Raw genomic sequence first — 16785 nt, forward strand, 5'->3', positions numbered from 1 at the left:
TGCTTGTAGAAAAGGCCATTGGTCAGTAGCAGGAAGTTGCAACAGAAAAAAGGCTCCGTAGTGAAACAGCACTTTGCTCTGTAGTTCAGTGAAGTTCTGCATACACCGATCAGCCATGACATTATGACCACCTGCCTAATATTGTGTGGGTCCCAAAACAGCCCTGACCCGTCGAGGCATGGACTCCACTAGACCTCTGAAGGTGTGCTGTGGTCTCTGGCACCAAGATGTCAGCAGCAGATCCTTTAAGTCCTGTAAGTTGCGAGGTGGGGCCTCCATGGATCGGACTTGTTTGTCCAGCACATCCCACAGATGCTCGATTGGATTGAGATCTGGGGAATTTGGAGGCCAAGTCAACACTGTGAACTCGTGATTCATCAGACCAGGCCACCTTCTTCCATTGCTCCGTGGTCCAGTTCTGATGCTCACGTGCCCATTGTAGGCGATTTCGGCAGTGGACGGGTCAGCATGGGCACCCTGACTGGTCTGCGGCTGCGCAGCCCCATACGCAACAAACTGTGATGGACTGTGTGTTCTGACACCTTTCTATCAGAACAGCATTCACTTTTTCAGCAGTTTGAGTAGCTTGTCTGTTGGATCGGACCACACGGGCCAGCCTTCGCTCCCCACGTGCATCAATGAGCCTTGGCCGCCCATGACCCTGTCGCCGGTTCACCGCTTTACCTTCCTTGGACCACTTTTGATAGGTAATGACCACTGCAGACCGCGAACACCCCACAAGAGCTGCAGTTTTGGAGATGCTCTAACTCAGTCGTCTAGCCATCACAATTTGGCCCTTGTCAAAGTCGCTCAGATCCTTACGCTTGCCCATTTTTCCTGCTTCTAACACATCAACTTTGAGGACAAAATGTTCACTTGCTGCCTAATATATCCCACCCACTGACAGGTGCCATGATAACGAGATTATCAGTGTTATTCACTTCACCTGTCAGTGGTCATAATGTTATGGCTGATCGGTGTATAATAATAAGCCACAATCAACCTCTGTTCCTCAAATACGTTGATTATAGCTCTAGAAACTTAATTTGTTTTTGGAACTGGAAGAAAAATTTATTCAGCTACACAGTTTGGAAACTTAACCAATATTTATGATATGATATGATGGAGGAGGATATATTATTAAACCTTTGGCTTATTCAAAACATTGCATATGAAAGGAATATAGCAGTGATGCATTTAAGTGTCATTCAATTATTCACATTTAACTCTTAACACCATAGTTAACTGAAATTAAGAGTATACAATATAACAGTATCACAAATAACAATATAACACACAACAAACAATAAAATCTGTTGGGAAGAGAACAACCTCAGAAATGCCAATAGGTGTTAAAATTGTATATATTAAAAGTGTAGTTTTGCAACTCCAACTCTTTTAAATATACTAAATATTGTTATGGTGTAATATCACAATGGCTATATATATATATATATATATATATATATATGTGTGTGTGTGTGTGTGTGTGTGTGTGTATTTATTTCTTAAAAGGTAAATATTCCCACAGTTTTGGATATAATGATCATCATCAGTATGTTAGGCTATTTCTGTGTGATGTTTTATATTTGTAGTAATTTGATTTCAATGGGGGAATTATAGGGGATACGTTTATTGATTTATTCTCAATTGTTCAACTTTTTACTTTGTTAACCATTCAGTGTGCCAATTACTTCTTAAAATAAGTCTTAGAAATAAATCCCAGTGTTACACAATATAAATTAGGAACTCCTTACTAAATCTAAAAAATGACAACATTTTAATGACTTGCTCATATGAAATGGTTAAGTCATGGAGTAATGTGTTGCTTGAGGACAAAGCTCGCACTGCTGCTTCAGCCTTGATTTCCCTTCGTCCCTAGTCCTGCCCTGCCAATATAGTGTACATGCAAACTGATATAGTACACACACAAACCAGTATAGACTGCACAAGTACACACACAAACCGATGTATTATGGCCTATTTGGCCCCCCATACAGTGTACAGTACATCTCAATAAGAAAGTGTAAGGAAGAAAACAAACAAGCTGAACAACTCAGAAATGATCAAGTGGAGCACAATTTAGAACTGAAGAAACGCTTTTGTATACTGTTCAACAAGAGATCTAGATGCACACCAAATGTGTGACAAAATCACAAGATACAGCATGGGAGCTGCAAGAGAACTCGGAGGAACCAACACAGCAAAACAATATTAAAAGATTTCTAACAAAACAAAAGAACATATGAAGAAAAGAAGAGAAATAAATCCCAACCACATTAAAAATTAATTACATTGAACTATGCAAAACAGTATGGAATCAAATCACTGAAGACAGAAAAAAGTCCAACAATAACTTAAAGAAACCGTTGAAATGAATAATATAAAAATCACAAAACAATGTCTCTTAACAGGAAGAAATCTGATCATTGCCCTGATAAATGAAGATTGCAAATCAATTTAAAAAATATGATGTAACTAACATAACGGTGGAAGAATTCAACACAAACCAGTATAGTATTGATAAAAGCAGTGAACCTGAAGACACTTCACAATGAACAGGAGCAATACCACATTTAAAACCATAAGAAGTAGCTTATGCCATAAAGAAATGCAAAATTGAAAAGCGCCAGGAGATTATGGTCTTACAGTTTAGATCTTGATAGACACTAAAGAAGAAATAGAGATGACTGCAAAATATTTACTAAAGTGTCTCAGAAGAAGTCACAACACTGCAGACACCCTCATTCACAAGAAACCACACAGCAAAGATCTGCAGAACTATGGGCCCATTAGCCATTTACAATGTATTTACAAAAATATTAAAACATCACTTTCACGACAACCCTGTACTTCACCCTACCAAGAGACGGATTCAGAAGCAGATAGACAATTTGACATCGTGTTATCGGAAGTCTTAGAAAGATTCAGAGAATATGAGCTTCTCCTGTGCTTGGGCTTTACAATAACTTGAACTCAATCTGTACATTTGTTCATCAGTGTTCTATCAAATACAAACAAATGGCAACATATTTAAATATCATCAGATACAACAAGCCACATCAAAAATCAAACCCAAGACACAATCAACATCTTCAAAGGAGTGCATGAAGGAAGCTCTCTAAAGCTCTCCACACAGCAACACCTGAAGAAGCGTTCAAGACTTTGGCCAGGAGGACTAATGAGTATTGAGACAAACAATTTATGATTTTAAAAGATTGCAAGATGAGATAATAAACTTTGTTGGTATAACCTAGGAAAGAGATGCTGTATGCATCAAAACAAGTGGATACATCTTGGCAAGACCTCAGTGATATATAGAAGTAAGTTACAATATGTTAAATTAAAGGGCCAACTAACATGTAAAGGATGTAATACTAAATGGTATTTGTTTAAACATGTATAAACTACTCTTTATCTAATATTTATTGTATATATCTTGGACTGAATGTATGTATTAGTTCTACTATATTTTATACAAGTAATACAATGATGACAAATAATAATTCACAATTCTAATAAAATAATGACATTACATAACATAACCATTACTTGACAATGCAGGATAATGGACTGTAGTAAGACAACTGGTGATATTGACTTTTCATAGAGAAATGTCATAAGATGTAGAACAACAACCACAACAAAAGCTACACATTGTATGTCGTGAATGTATCCACACATTATTAAATAATGTATTGGAGGGGGAAATAGCCCCAAACCACAAGAATGACTCTGCTAGTAGTTGTTTTTCAGCTGTTGTTGCCATCATGCTGTTTGTCCAGGGTTGGGTTACACAACGCAGCGTCCTCTCTCTCTCTCTCTCCTCTTACCTTCCACTTGCACGGCGAGCACATTATCTGGCTGCGGTGTCCTGGTAGTAAAAGTGTGCCCTGAGCCCTCGGGGGATTAATAAGACACTTCTCGATGAATATGGCTTGATAAAGAAAAAACAGTTCTAGACAGCGGTAACCCGTGTGTTTTTTCAGGGTTTTGTTACTACAAACGGACTGATAGTTGCTTCTATTTTTAGAGCGATTATATTTGGCAGGAGCAGATGCCACAGGGTAGTGAACTTTACATTTTGAATGACAAACATCCAGTGCAGAGATGTAAACCTGTGCACTGTGAATTCATAGTGTCTTATCACTTTGGATGACCCAAAGTTAATTATAAGAATGATTTGTATTAAATACTTAACTTACACAAAACATTTTATAACATAATGTGGAAGCGTTAACCAAAACAACATATTGTACATTTTAAAAACACTATGGCTCAGCTTCAAATGATAGCCACAGACCCTAATGTTGAATTTGTGTGGATTAAAAACAGCTGGAGAGAGTCTTTACTATAGGCTAGGCACAGAGTTCATTTCTATGTTTAGGCGAATTATTAACTAAACAACAAACCAAAGATAGATAGATGTATCCTGAGGTGGGCTGAAAAGGCCCTACAAATGAAGGCAACACCATCTGTTGCAGCAGCTTGTGTTAATATAGTATACTCAGACAAATCCATGCTTTTCCATACACAGGCTGGGACATTGATGATGATGGTAGTAATAACCCACAGTACTCTCTTCCAAATTGTGCCATAAGAGAACACGTTGAACGTTTACTCAAGTTGTTCTATGTTAAATGTTCTATGACATCAAATATTTTATGACAGCGTACGTTTCTTTTTCTCAGAATCAACTTGGCATTTCCCACAAAGTATAAATTAGACCATCTCCAATACTGTGACTTGACTGAATGTACAAGTTACAACAGCAGTTCCCTCTGGTGTTGTTCCCACCTCAAAATGACCAAGAATGTATTTATCATATTTGATATCAAAAGGGGGTTAAATATATTTTCAGTATTGCAGTTCGTTAAGAAATGACTTGAGTCAATCTCCCGTTTCCTGGTTTCAGATTCTTGTCAGCAGCTTATTAGAAACTGTCCGTTACTGTTGGCGCCGATCTGGCATATGTGTGGGGAGAGGTGTCAGATCAGGCTTCCATCAGGACTGCAGTTGACGTGCGTCCGAGGAGGATGCCAGACAGCAGAATTAAAATGCAGACCCCATGTTAGCCTGGGCTGGTAACAAACAAGATTAGGGATTCTGACAAGGACACTTTGATTTCCAAATGATGGATACAAACAACTAAAGTAGACTCAAGTTTTGCTTTGCAATAGAGTTCTTTTTATATTTCAATATTTTGCCAGCGGAAGTACTGTTGGTATCTTTATATTAATATATTGGATGCCCAAATAGAGAATTTCTGCATTCAGTTTGTAAATAAACAAATTTGCGTTTAGAGTAGAAGGCAAACAATCCAGGTAGCTTAAAAAATGGGAGATGATGTAGCATCGTTCGTGAGACTCTCCACAAAGTAGAACAAGAATTGACAATATGCAGTGCAGAACAATTTTTCAATTCATAACTTCAAGACACTGATATTGGGAACAACTTTAATTATGCTTAAAAACAAACATGAAAAGATACAACCATTATTTATAAACAAAATCCTGGATCTGATATACAATACAAATATTTGGACAATTTACATAATTTAAACTAACGAATTTTCATAGATGTCAGTTAATTGCTTTTCTTTTTTTGAAAGAGAGTGGGCAAGTAGGATCAGTGCATCAGTGTAGCTGTTTCAGGTGTGGAGTGATTTTCAGACTGTGAAAACAAATGCTATCAAATCAGACGGGGGTTTCCTTCCTCAGCTCCTCCACATCAGTCTGAACCCTGATGGCTGTGTGGCGAACTGAGCCTGGAACTGGATAAACACTTGGTGGGAAGAAGACGTGAATGGAGCGATGTTCGTTTCCTGTGGGGGGAAAGATATATTAGCAGTCAGCCCAGGATAGTGTTTTTTATTCATGCTGATTGTCTTTGAAGTCACCTGGTTTCTGACTCATTACAAATAATACCCTTTAAAGGTCTATTGGGCAGTGTTTTGTTTCCTTGTTAATATGATGATTATGCATTGTTTCCTTTATCGTGTGGTGGAGTTCAACTTTCAATATATAAGAAATGCATCAATCTGTTACTTCTACAGATATCTTAGCAAGATGTCCTTGATATATTACTCTCACAAGGCACTGCATCCCATAATAACCCTAACTCCACAGAGTGCACAGCAAGAGAGAGGGAGATAGATGTGGGCTTCTAAGAGAGAGATCATATGGACAGCTCACACAGTACCTTATACACATTGTAATGCCCTCTGGTGTTGTGACCCAGCAGTGAGGGCTGGAGCCCAGCGTCAGTGGAGCGCAGGGGCCTATGGGAGTGGCCCCTGGGACTCTGAATGGACTATGTGGCCAGGACTGCATATAAATAGATGTTGAAGGGATTTTATGTGTAGGCTTGCTGTCCTGTGTGTTCCCCTGCTGATGGGTGTCCCTTCATCTGCTCATCTTAGCTGTGCAATAAGTGACTGTCACAGCCCTGCATCCCTCCCCCAGCATCTGTATGTCAGTTTACAGCCTGTTGCTCTTGCCAGGGCTGTGTAAAAGTGGTTACTGAATAAAGAGCACATTTCTGTTTGCAAAAAGGCACTACGTCAGCCCCCCAGTCAGAACTGGAACTGTACCAATGACACAGTGATATGCTGCTTTTCAGATATGCTGCGTTTTTTTAATATCTCAAGTTTGTATATTTCATTTGATTACAATTAATTATCAATGTTTTTGCATTTGTAGTGGGTGCAAAGTGTACTAAATGTTCTCCTTATGAATATTCATATTTTGTGTATTTTGATTGCTATGTTTTGGAGTCCTACACATCCATTCCGGAGTGTTAATACAGTTAATATATTTTAGTTTACAATTATATTTTATTGTAACTATGTTAATAGGAATAATAAAATGTTCATACCTCTCCACAGTAGGGCCCTACAGGTGGTGTGCTTGTGTTTGGTCCGTCGTAAAGCTTCATATAGTTATTCTCACAGTCTCCAGGGTCATCGATACTGATATAGACAAACGTCACAGTGACAACCCGTCCCACTGGCGCCGTGATTGTCCAATCACAGCTTGTACCATTATCATAGGTCCCTGGGTAGTTAGGACTGGTGAAGGAGCCATGATCTCCATACAGGATCCCACCACAGCCTGGAAAACACAACATTGTAAACAATCACGGTGTTTTGATGGAACAAATCTTGTGCATCATAGTTCATCTGACATCATTAGTCCAATAAACTACGTTTATACCACCAAAACTGTTTCTGTTTTCATATTATACCAAGCCTGAATCAAAATACTTTTTCATTTAAAATGATCACTTTTTAACTTTTTTATTTTAAATTCCCTGGCATAAAGTCACATATTATGCCTTTCAAAATGTCTCCATACAAATGTGACTGCATATTTCCCCTTATTTGCCCTTATTTTGCAGTTCTTTATGTGGTTTGATTAGAAAATGATATGGGGATATGCATTTGTAACAGGACTCATAAATATACAGAAGGACAATGTATTAGAAATAGAATACATGTTTTTGGTAATATTTACTGTATTATTATGTGATGTGGGTAACATAAATATACAGAAGAACAATATGTAAGGAATATGGGAGAACAATGTGTAGATAAATACACTGTTTAAATAAGCAATCAGTTCCCTTATCGTAACAGCAATAAACTATTTAGGGAAATTCATTTTTATCTCACTGTACTTCAGTCATTAATCAATTAGATCTGTTTAATGCAGCTGCTTGCATCACTGGAGGGAGTACAACTACCTTACCCTTTGGAGAGGAAGTCCAAGTGATCTCAAAGCCGTTTTGAGCATTTGAGTAATCGGTCTTGAAGTGGAGGTACAGAAGATTGCTCTTTGGGAAGACAGGGTTTGGAAGTGTCTGACCACAGTATTTACCAAGTAGTGGGGAACTGGAAGTACTACCATTTTTGATCTGCAACACAAAAAGTCAATAGACCCTTAGAAAAAGGAGCACTTATATCAGCATCTAAGTCTCCTGCTTGTAAATAAATAGATTATTTGGTAGTGCTTTGTCTTGGACTATAACTGGAAAGAATTTATAATGTGGAAAAAAAATCTACAGCTAATTCTAAAGGATATGTAAAGCCAGTGCTATACGATCCCATTACATATGTTGTATTAATAATATATGCATAGAATAGGAAATATAAACAGTAAGGAGTTCAACAACATCCAATTATAGGATGGTAAAGGTTACTATTTTAAGGAAAAGTAGTAGGACAACCCAACTGTATTCATACTCCAGAAATACAATTGCCAATATTAAAAACTGCTTAAATAATGCCTAGTAGCATTGTGTGCTAGGAAGTTATATTTCGTGTCTGATACAGCTTTAAGTTCCACCCAAGACTCCTGTTTTCTGTGTTGAGTCACAGAGGATGATGCATTAAATTAGGCACTTGACGCTGAATAATGGATTTGTGCTCTGAGTGGATATTGTGACTGCAGCCTCTCACCTCCAAGTAGTCATAGGCACATGAAGTGTGCGACTCCAGGTTGAAGCTGTCAAAGAAGAGGGAGATGGAGTTGTTCTGCGGGGCGCGGAGAATGATCTCACACTCAATGTCATGGGGATAGACATCCGGCCAGCCAGGGCTCCTTAGGTATCCATAAGCCTGTATATACTCCCTGCTGCAACCTGGAAACAATATAGACAAGTTACTGATGAGCAGTAGAGAAAAGATGAGTCACACTGAGCATACATTTCACAGGAAGTACAACACACCCTCAAGCATTTCTGAGAAAGCTAATTCAGAAACTGAATGAGAAGATTTTTGATACACAAGCTGTCTAATCACAGACATGAAATACTTGTCTACACGGAATAGACTTGGGACAGAAACGTTTTTTTTTCTCATCATTAATTGTGATATCTGAAACATACTGGACTATTTTTAATAGTGAGTTTTTGGAATACATGACCTGATGACCTGTCAAATATCAGATAAAATTCAACATTTACTGTCAGATAAGCATGACTGAAAATGTATTTGGATAGTGTATTGCTAATGTGTAAAGTTGAACCTAGAATGGTCTAATTCTACCATCCTATTGGGAATGTCCTACATTTTCTGAGAAGAAAATAAAGAAAAAATGAGTGTGTCTGTGTATTCTATGCAATTCTATCATACCCTACATTTAAATTACATGTCCTTTCAGGGTGGGGGGCGGGGATTGTGGAAAGTCTAAACTTATGTAATTGTTTCTGTGCTAAATCATATGTCAAGATACTTGTATGATGAAGCATAGAACCATACCTGCAATCTGATATGTTAGGCTGAATCCATTTCCACTCACATACTGCTCAGATTTAAAGTTCACAAGAACAGTGCGTCCATAGGTGTAGAAGTCTGGGATTGTGACATCTGTCCCACAGAATTTGTGCACCTGTGCATAATCACCCTGAAGACAAAACGCATCATTTTAAGACTTTACTGCGGCTGTATGTCACTCTCTCTATATTGTTTAAAACAAACACAATGAACAGTCATGCACACATCTGAATCTACACAGTTTGTGATAACCTATGAAATAGCAATTTGGGTAAAACAGCTTCATCCAGGATGTTTTTGAGAGAGTTCCTATAAAAATGTCTACATAATGAACTCTTTGGTGTTAAAGTGATTTTACACATTTCTGCCCCAAAGAGATTTCAAATTGCATTCTTGATTTTTAGGATCATAAGGCTGCTACTACATTATAACTAATAATAACTAATTACAATTATTATGATGTATTTCAATTCCCCAGAGCTTTGTTTTGTCAGGTGGTTGTAACTCTTATATGTGCCAGTGTGCCCATTCACGGTGTGATCCCTGTGGCATTGCAAATGCTCTGGTGTTTCTCCCTTACCTCAGGCCAGTCTTTGAACTCCAGGTAATTCTGGGCACAGTTCTGGCTGGGCTGGAGGTGGAAATGTTGGACGGACAGTTTGACGTGCTCCTGCGTGGGGGAGTCCAGGGTCCAGCGGCAGGTGGTCGAGGGTGGGTAAGCACTGGGATAGTTTGGGGATGTGATGGTCTGAGAAGAAGTGGTGGCATTGAGGAACCCTCCACAAGGTACTGTGTAGAAGAACAGACAGCTCTTCAAAAACTGCACACTGAGGTTTTGAGTTTGAGTGTCTAGTACTATTAAAACAGAACTGGGCTACAGAAACTGAAGATATGCACTTTATTGCTATCATATGTGCCCTCTCACACAGGAGATATGTTTGAGGAAACCTTCAGCATCAAACCTAAAACTTAAGAGATCTTGAATAAATTGTCTTAGCTAATGATGGTTCATCTTTAATACCCATCCTTGGTGCAGTTCAGATGAACCCAGGAAGATCAGTGGGAGAGACACAGCCTTTTTTGGAATCAACTTTTTGAGTTGAGTCACTGTCAGATTATGATGGTATGTCAGGGGTTGTAGAGAGTATCTTGTAAGCTCTACAGTTCAATAGGTTTCTAGAATTAGCAGGTTTCATTTGAATGGCATGGATATTTCTTGTCAATGGAGGCCTCTGTTTGTCTCTGTTCATCTATATACATCTGTACACTTGCTGTTATATAAATAGATGGTGACATGTAGCATTTTGACTAATTTTACTATTTTGATTTACTTGAATGTACCAAAAATACAGAAACATAAGGACAAATACAGCAACAGGGAAATACAAATATATTCAATAACATATGATCTTGTAAAAGTAAAAAATGTGATATATTGTAACAATTGTAAGTCACCCTGGATAAGGGTGTCTGCTAAGAAATCGAGTAATAATAATAAGTAAAAGACCTCAAGAAAAAGTAACGAACAAAGCTTTTTCCTGCATGATTTGCTGGAGACAGACGGAGCTACCAATTGAAGTGTGGGGAGTGCATAGCTGTGCTTATTTATTGATGTGGCTTATTGTAAATTGCTATTATTTCAAGGGGATAAACTTCCACTTCTAAAATTAGTTCATCCACTTAGAAAATAAACCTGCCTCCTGTAATGACACCTGTACGTCTCATTGCTTTTGTGGCTCTGGGGTAAAACCAGACATCATGCTTACGGTCGACTGCAGTGTAGGTGGCATTGAACCCGCTGAAAGCGACAGAGCCGTCTGTGATGAACCTCACGGTCAGGAAGTTGTTGGTTGAGAGGAAAGGAACTGGTACAGTTTCGCCACAAAAAATGCCGACCAATGGGAAATTCTCATTATCTCCATCATAAACCTGGAGAGAGAGCAAAGGCAGTATGTGGTGAACACAGGGCACTGGATGTTAAGTAAGCTGGAAGATACACAGTTACGCTATATTTGAAGTGGAATGGATTGATAAATAATTTGGATTTTCATGACGTAAATACAAATTTAAAAAAAACAGTTCTTGTTATTGCACGATTAATTGAGTATTGTACCATTTCCCTTAATATAATACCATCCACAAACGCGACATATTTTTCCTTGCATTCTGTAAATTTGTGGTTGAATCTAATTAGCAGGAAATCAACCTCTTTAGCAGAAATTGTAAAGTGTTGTTGAAGAAAAGGTAACGCTTTACAATAAGTCTCCCTAGTTACAGTGCATTAACATAGTAGGTACTCAGTATGTTAGTTACTCATAAGAACAGTGTAATTATGCATTTGTTAACATGTACTTAATGTGTAAAAATGATTAACGGTGTATGTAAGTACATTTTTGTCTGGTAAGGATGCCTTTGGAGTTATACCGGACATGGCCCACTATTTACACACATTAAGAACATGTTAACAAATGTTCTTTGTACCTACTATGTTAATACACTGTATTTAGGGAGTCCTATTGTAAAGTGTTACCGAAGTAAGCATTCAATATTGCATTGAAAACAATAAAGCTTGTATGAAAAATACAATAAATAAATACATATATAAGTAAATAGTACTGTTGTTGTATTTATTTATTTTGAAGTTGGATATATATGACGATAATGCCAAAGATCAACTATAACATTCACAGAACCATCATGGCTGAGGAGATGGTAAATCTGCATAACTTGGCATGCAGCTGCAACAAACAGTGGAGAGTCGTGCAAAAAGAGCTGGGCTAAGAGGGGATGACGGTCTCTCTTTACCTTGACATAGTCGTATCTGCAGAAAGGGCCTAAGGGTGGCTCGAGGTGGAAGCCAGTGAAGGTCAAGTTCACCAGCTTGTTGGGGGGCATCACGATGTTCCACAGACAGTCCATGTTGGACTCGTATTTGCCGTCGTTGTTGGAGTCAGGAGAGCTGAGTGTGCCACTCGAGCTGGTCAGGTAGCCCCCACAGCCCTGCTCAGGGCCTGGACAGAGCAGAGAGAAAATCAATTAAATGGACCTGATCGAGACCTCTCCTGCTCTACTATTAGTTAGGGGTCCATATATATGTATATAGTGTAACACTAGAGGGGGCTGCAGTTCCCAAGCCTCACATTTTAGGGCTTCATAGAAAGGGGCTTCTTGGACCTGCTTTTATGGCTGTGCTCAATACAATAATAACACTATTTCCTTATTCATATTGTGTGTTTTCGGTTTGCTTTTTGTTTGCCAGTAAAAGGGTGGAAAATGTCCTGTTGCATTATTTATTTAGGAGAAGGTAAGTATATTTACATGAAACAATGGTCAATGGCAGTTCTTCCTTCCTGACAATCAGTATGCAGTATGATTTATATGTGAGCCCAGGACTGTCACAACTACTACTACTCCTAATAATAATACACAAATAAAGTGAATCCAATAGCTGAACGTTTCTAAATGTTACTATAGCTGATTATTTAGGCTTCAGTAAAAACTACGTGTGGCATCACTTCACCACCAGGGGGCAGTGGTGTTCCATAACCGCAGTACAGTCTCGCACAGGCCGCTTCAATCTCTCCACACAGAGATGAGAAGTGATGGCATGTGTGCAGTCCTGAACAATGAGAGGCTAAATCTGCAAACAGCCAGTATTTCATTTTATTAATGGATGTTTAATGTATTTATCTATGTGTATAGCTAAAGTACATCCAACTAAATTAATAGGACGGAATTCAAACAACATTGTTTTCTTTTTTGTTTTTTAAATCACCCTTTATTTTATTTAATCCACCAATAAAGACAGAGGCAATAAACCAATCTGTCATGAATCATAAGAACTCTTTTATATTAAAGTCTTCATTTTTGGATGTATTCTTTCTTTTGTGTTAACATCTATGTATAATATGTATGTATAATATATAAAAACATAGCACAGACAGTGAAAAAAAACATTTCACATTTTATCTATGAAAGATCGATTACTTTAGAACTAGAGGAATAGTACATTACAATGACTTCCATTTTACTTTGTATGTCTTTGCAGTGTATTGCAATATTATTTATGATTCCAGGGTACAAAAGTTAATAATGTCTGATGTGCTTTACTTTGTTGCCAGAATGAGATCACTATGTTAATCCATAATTGCTCTTCTGTGTGACTAGTACAGCGTTGTCCAGAGGAGCAATCACTGGTTGCCATCAGAGATTTCTGTCCAGGTTTACAGTAGTACACTGCAAAGGTTCCCATATTAAATAGTGCATGCAAAATAATAATGAACTTATTTCTAGTATTCAAGATAATTGCAATATTAATCACACTATTTTTATTCAGTCCACCTTGTGTATTTTATTTTTCATGGCCAATTGACCTCAGAACTAAAGTCAGTTATTTACTAAATAAACCAAGAAAGACCGCTTCACTGTAACCTGTTCCCGACTTTGCTCTCTGTATTGTTCTGCTGCTGCTACAAAACGTATCTACTCCACATTCTTCTGTGTCAACTTCAGGTTTTACAAAAGTACTAACCATACCTCTGGTTCTCCACTTAGAACTTCAGCTTAATTATAGGTTTCTCCCCATAACATCCTTTATTCAGATTTTAAAAAAAGTGGAATAAAATAAAAATGTAGTAAGAGTTTATGGGTATGAAGCAAAGTCCTGATGATTATGATTATGATTATGAAACTTGGATATGAATAATAATCTTTGCAGCTGTCTAGAACAAAACTTTATATCCCACAAGAATTAATGGAAATCCCCATAATGAATTTCAAAATACTTATGACAGTAGATCTTAAAACATATCTTGCTTCCACTCAAGACCTTCAATACAAATCAAACAATCCATCGGTTAATCGAACAATACATCTCCCAATCATCGATACTGCAGTAAAGCAGGCTGCTGCAATAATGTACAGAGAGGCCAGGGAGCATCCGCAACGCCTGGAAGACAGTACTCTTCCATGACCCTGAAAGGCATGTGACTTATGGGAGACAGAATGCAGAGAATGGGACAACAGATAATATTTTAATCTGCACACAAGTTGCACACAGTGCGTCATTCCAGTCGGGTACAATTTGCTATAACAACTGCAATAAAAATTCCCTTCCTAATCTGCTCAGCAATTCTGTTTAGCCTGTCCGGTGAGCCAACAAGTTACAAGCCAGCTGTAAACACATGTGTTTTCCATCCAGCAGAGCACAGACCACTAGGCCTCGGCCAAACTGCACTGTAATGGTTTGTGCGAGGAGCTGCACAATGTACACTTATCAAACCCAAGAACTTCAAATGCCAAAGGATGCACCCTGCAGCTGATATAAGTCTATAGTGTTAAATTCAGTACTTTCCAAAATGAAGGCTAATGTATATTTGTGAACCATGCTCTCTGTGACACTGGCAGTATTATACACAAATTGTGCTATTAGATTATGTTGTCTATTGTGTAATCCTTGTTTTTTTTCCTAGAAAGTGAAAAAAAAAAGTTTCTCAATAGAAGTACAAGAAATAACTTCCTCAATAGAGATCCCCAGGGGAAATCAACCAAGCAACTTGTGTATCAATGATCCTTCGACTCCCTGGGAACCCTGAAATTGCTGCCCGTTTTAATACAACAACAAAAAAATGTCTGCCTGATTGATATTTTCCCAGCAAAAAACATTGTAGGAATGGGCCCATCCTATTTCCTGTCATCCTTTTTTTAATATTTTGCATCACATTTTCTTGTCAGCCTTCTTCCCCCACTCTGATGCAAGCACAAACATGACTTCCTTAATTGCATTGAAGGACAATTACAGAACATGTAAGAAAATGCTTAAATGACAGAAGAGAAAATGCTGTCTAAAAGGTTAACTAGTAAACATATCCAGGCTTCAGTCTGCACTCCTGCCAGGCCTAGTTGTGATTCATAGATGAGCCGGGAGTGATGCTACTGCTACAATGCACTCCGGGGGAAGGGAGACACTTCAGAGGGGGTGACCAATTGGGAATTAATGCCCATGCCATTAAACCTGTCCTTTGCAAAAATACAACCCTAGCAATAAAGCAAAGAAAGAACCCCAGGAGACGTTAACACACAGCAACGCAGCCAAGCAATACATTTCACTCCAGTCTTTTGTCCTTTGCGAGTGCCCCTTTATTCCATGGCAAACTTTATTAATTACCAAGCGGAGGGAATGTGGCACCAAATTTAGCATTCCACTCTTAATCCGAGGCTATTGCCACAGTGTGCGTTAGCTCTTTCTTTTAAAAAGGAAAATTTGGAGCCATCAGTTTAATCATGAATTAAAGCAACAATTGAAAAGACAGAGACTATTTGTTAGAATGTATGCTTTTTCCAGTAGCAGAACTTTACATCTCCTTAATGATAGTGAAGATGCTATTTATTATTATTAATATTATTGATAGTGGATTGATAATTAATAGTTTACCATCACTGTCAAGGTTGTCCCAATGACTTTGATCCTCATTTTGACTGGTTTACGATATCTCTGCCTTATACTTTAGGAAGTGTATTGTGAGCAGCAGATGAGGAACAGAAACTGCTAATATGAAATATTCAATGAATAGATACTTAAATATTCAAACTGCCTACTAATTTAGGAAAGGAAAACTCTTAATATCCTTGCCAAGAAGTTTCCATCTTTTGCTTTATTGTGTGCTAGTGTCTGTTGTCGTACAGTGTTTTTACTGGGGAGAAAGATCCCAACTACTGAAATGTTGCAAAAGCCAAACTTGATTGTTTTCTAGTTTACGTGGCATTTTGAAGCTATTTTGATATGTGAGAAAACCACTGACTCTGCCTTTGAAGACACACCGCCCAAGGGACGTGCTGTTTCTTTAATCATGAGAAAAGTGTGTGATGTGTGTGTAATGGGCCCGTGGTGTATATGAGCTCGTTACAGTGATGTCATCTCTATGTGGACTTGGTAGTGGACAAATTCCCCACGTCGGGTGTCTGTTCTTCTTGCACGGTGCGTTGATTGCTCTGCTACTGGAGCTGTGTGCAACATGAACGGTTCCCTTCATTTATTTATTTCACCTCCCCATCAAGGGTATCAACTTGAACTTGCAAATATTGACGTGAACATCCGTGATGAGGCTGCACAAGAAGACATGTCTGACTGCATGCCCTCTGCCTGCCTGCTTTGCTACCAGCTGTAATTCTTTCTTCTCTTTCTAAATACATTTGGCAAGTGTGACAGTTATGCAACACAGCAGCACAGTCATTTGATCTCCCTGTAGTGGTGCTCATTCCATGCTCTCTACACCCTTAAAAAACAAACATGAAAAACTCATTGTAACAAACTAAAATACAAGTTTTTCCCCTAGCAATTTGAAATTACCACTACTACTACTACTAATACTACTACTGTAATGAGGTCTATGAGAAAGATACTGTTCCCATAGTAATTCTTAAGACCACTAGTAGATTACCCAGGTGGATCATGGGAGATCTGAAGTGATTTCCTGCCATTTCATACTCTTTTCCATATGGGCTTTTCCCTA

At 38.2% G+C, this 16785-nt stretch overlaps 2 protein-coding genes across 2 annotated transcripts in view; both read right to left on the minus strand.

Annotated features, from left to right (window-relative positions):
- The window catches only part of rsu1 (Ras suppressor protein 1), a 67879-nt gene extending 64007 nt beyond the window's left edge, over window positions 1-3872 (minus strand). Inside the window, exon 1 of the mRNA XM_066723332.1 lies at window positions 3834-3872. Coding sequence (XP_066579429.1) covers window positions 3834-3857 — 24 coding nt within the window. The 5' untranslated portion in view covers window positions 3858-3872. The remainder of the gene's footprint in view (window positions 1-3833) is intronic.
- A 1451-nt stretch (window positions 3873-5323) lies between these two features.
- cubn (cubilin (intrinsic factor-cobalamin receptor)) overlaps window positions 5324-16785 on the minus strand; it is a 107084-nt gene continuing 95622 nt past the window's right edge. Inside the window, exons 60-67 of the mRNA XM_066723334.1 lie at window positions 12080-12285; window positions 11041-11203; window positions 9855-10063; window positions 9260-9404; window positions 8459-8640; window positions 7749-7914; window positions 6877-7112; window positions 5324-5824 (exon numbers count right to left, since the gene is read on the minus strand). Of these exons, the coding sequence (XP_066579431.1) occupies window positions 5717-5824; window positions 6877-7112; window positions 7749-7914; window positions 8459-8640; window positions 9260-9404; window positions 9855-10063; window positions 11041-11203; window positions 12080-12285 (1415 nt within the window). The 3' untranslated portion in view covers window positions 5324-5716. The remainder of the gene's footprint in view (window positions 5825-6876; window positions 7113-7748; window positions 7915-8458; window positions 8641-9259; window positions 9405-9854; window positions 10064-11040; window positions 11204-12079; window positions 12286-16785) is intronic.

The sequence above is a fragment of the Amia ocellicauda genome, chromosome 2 (genome assembly GCF_036373705.1).
Source record: "Amia ocellicauda isolate fAmiCal2 chromosome 2, fAmiCal2.hap1, whole genome shotgun sequence".
Taxonomy (NCBI): domain Eukaryota; kingdom Metazoa; phylum Chordata; class Actinopteri; order Amiiformes; family Amiidae; genus Amia; species Amia ocellicauda.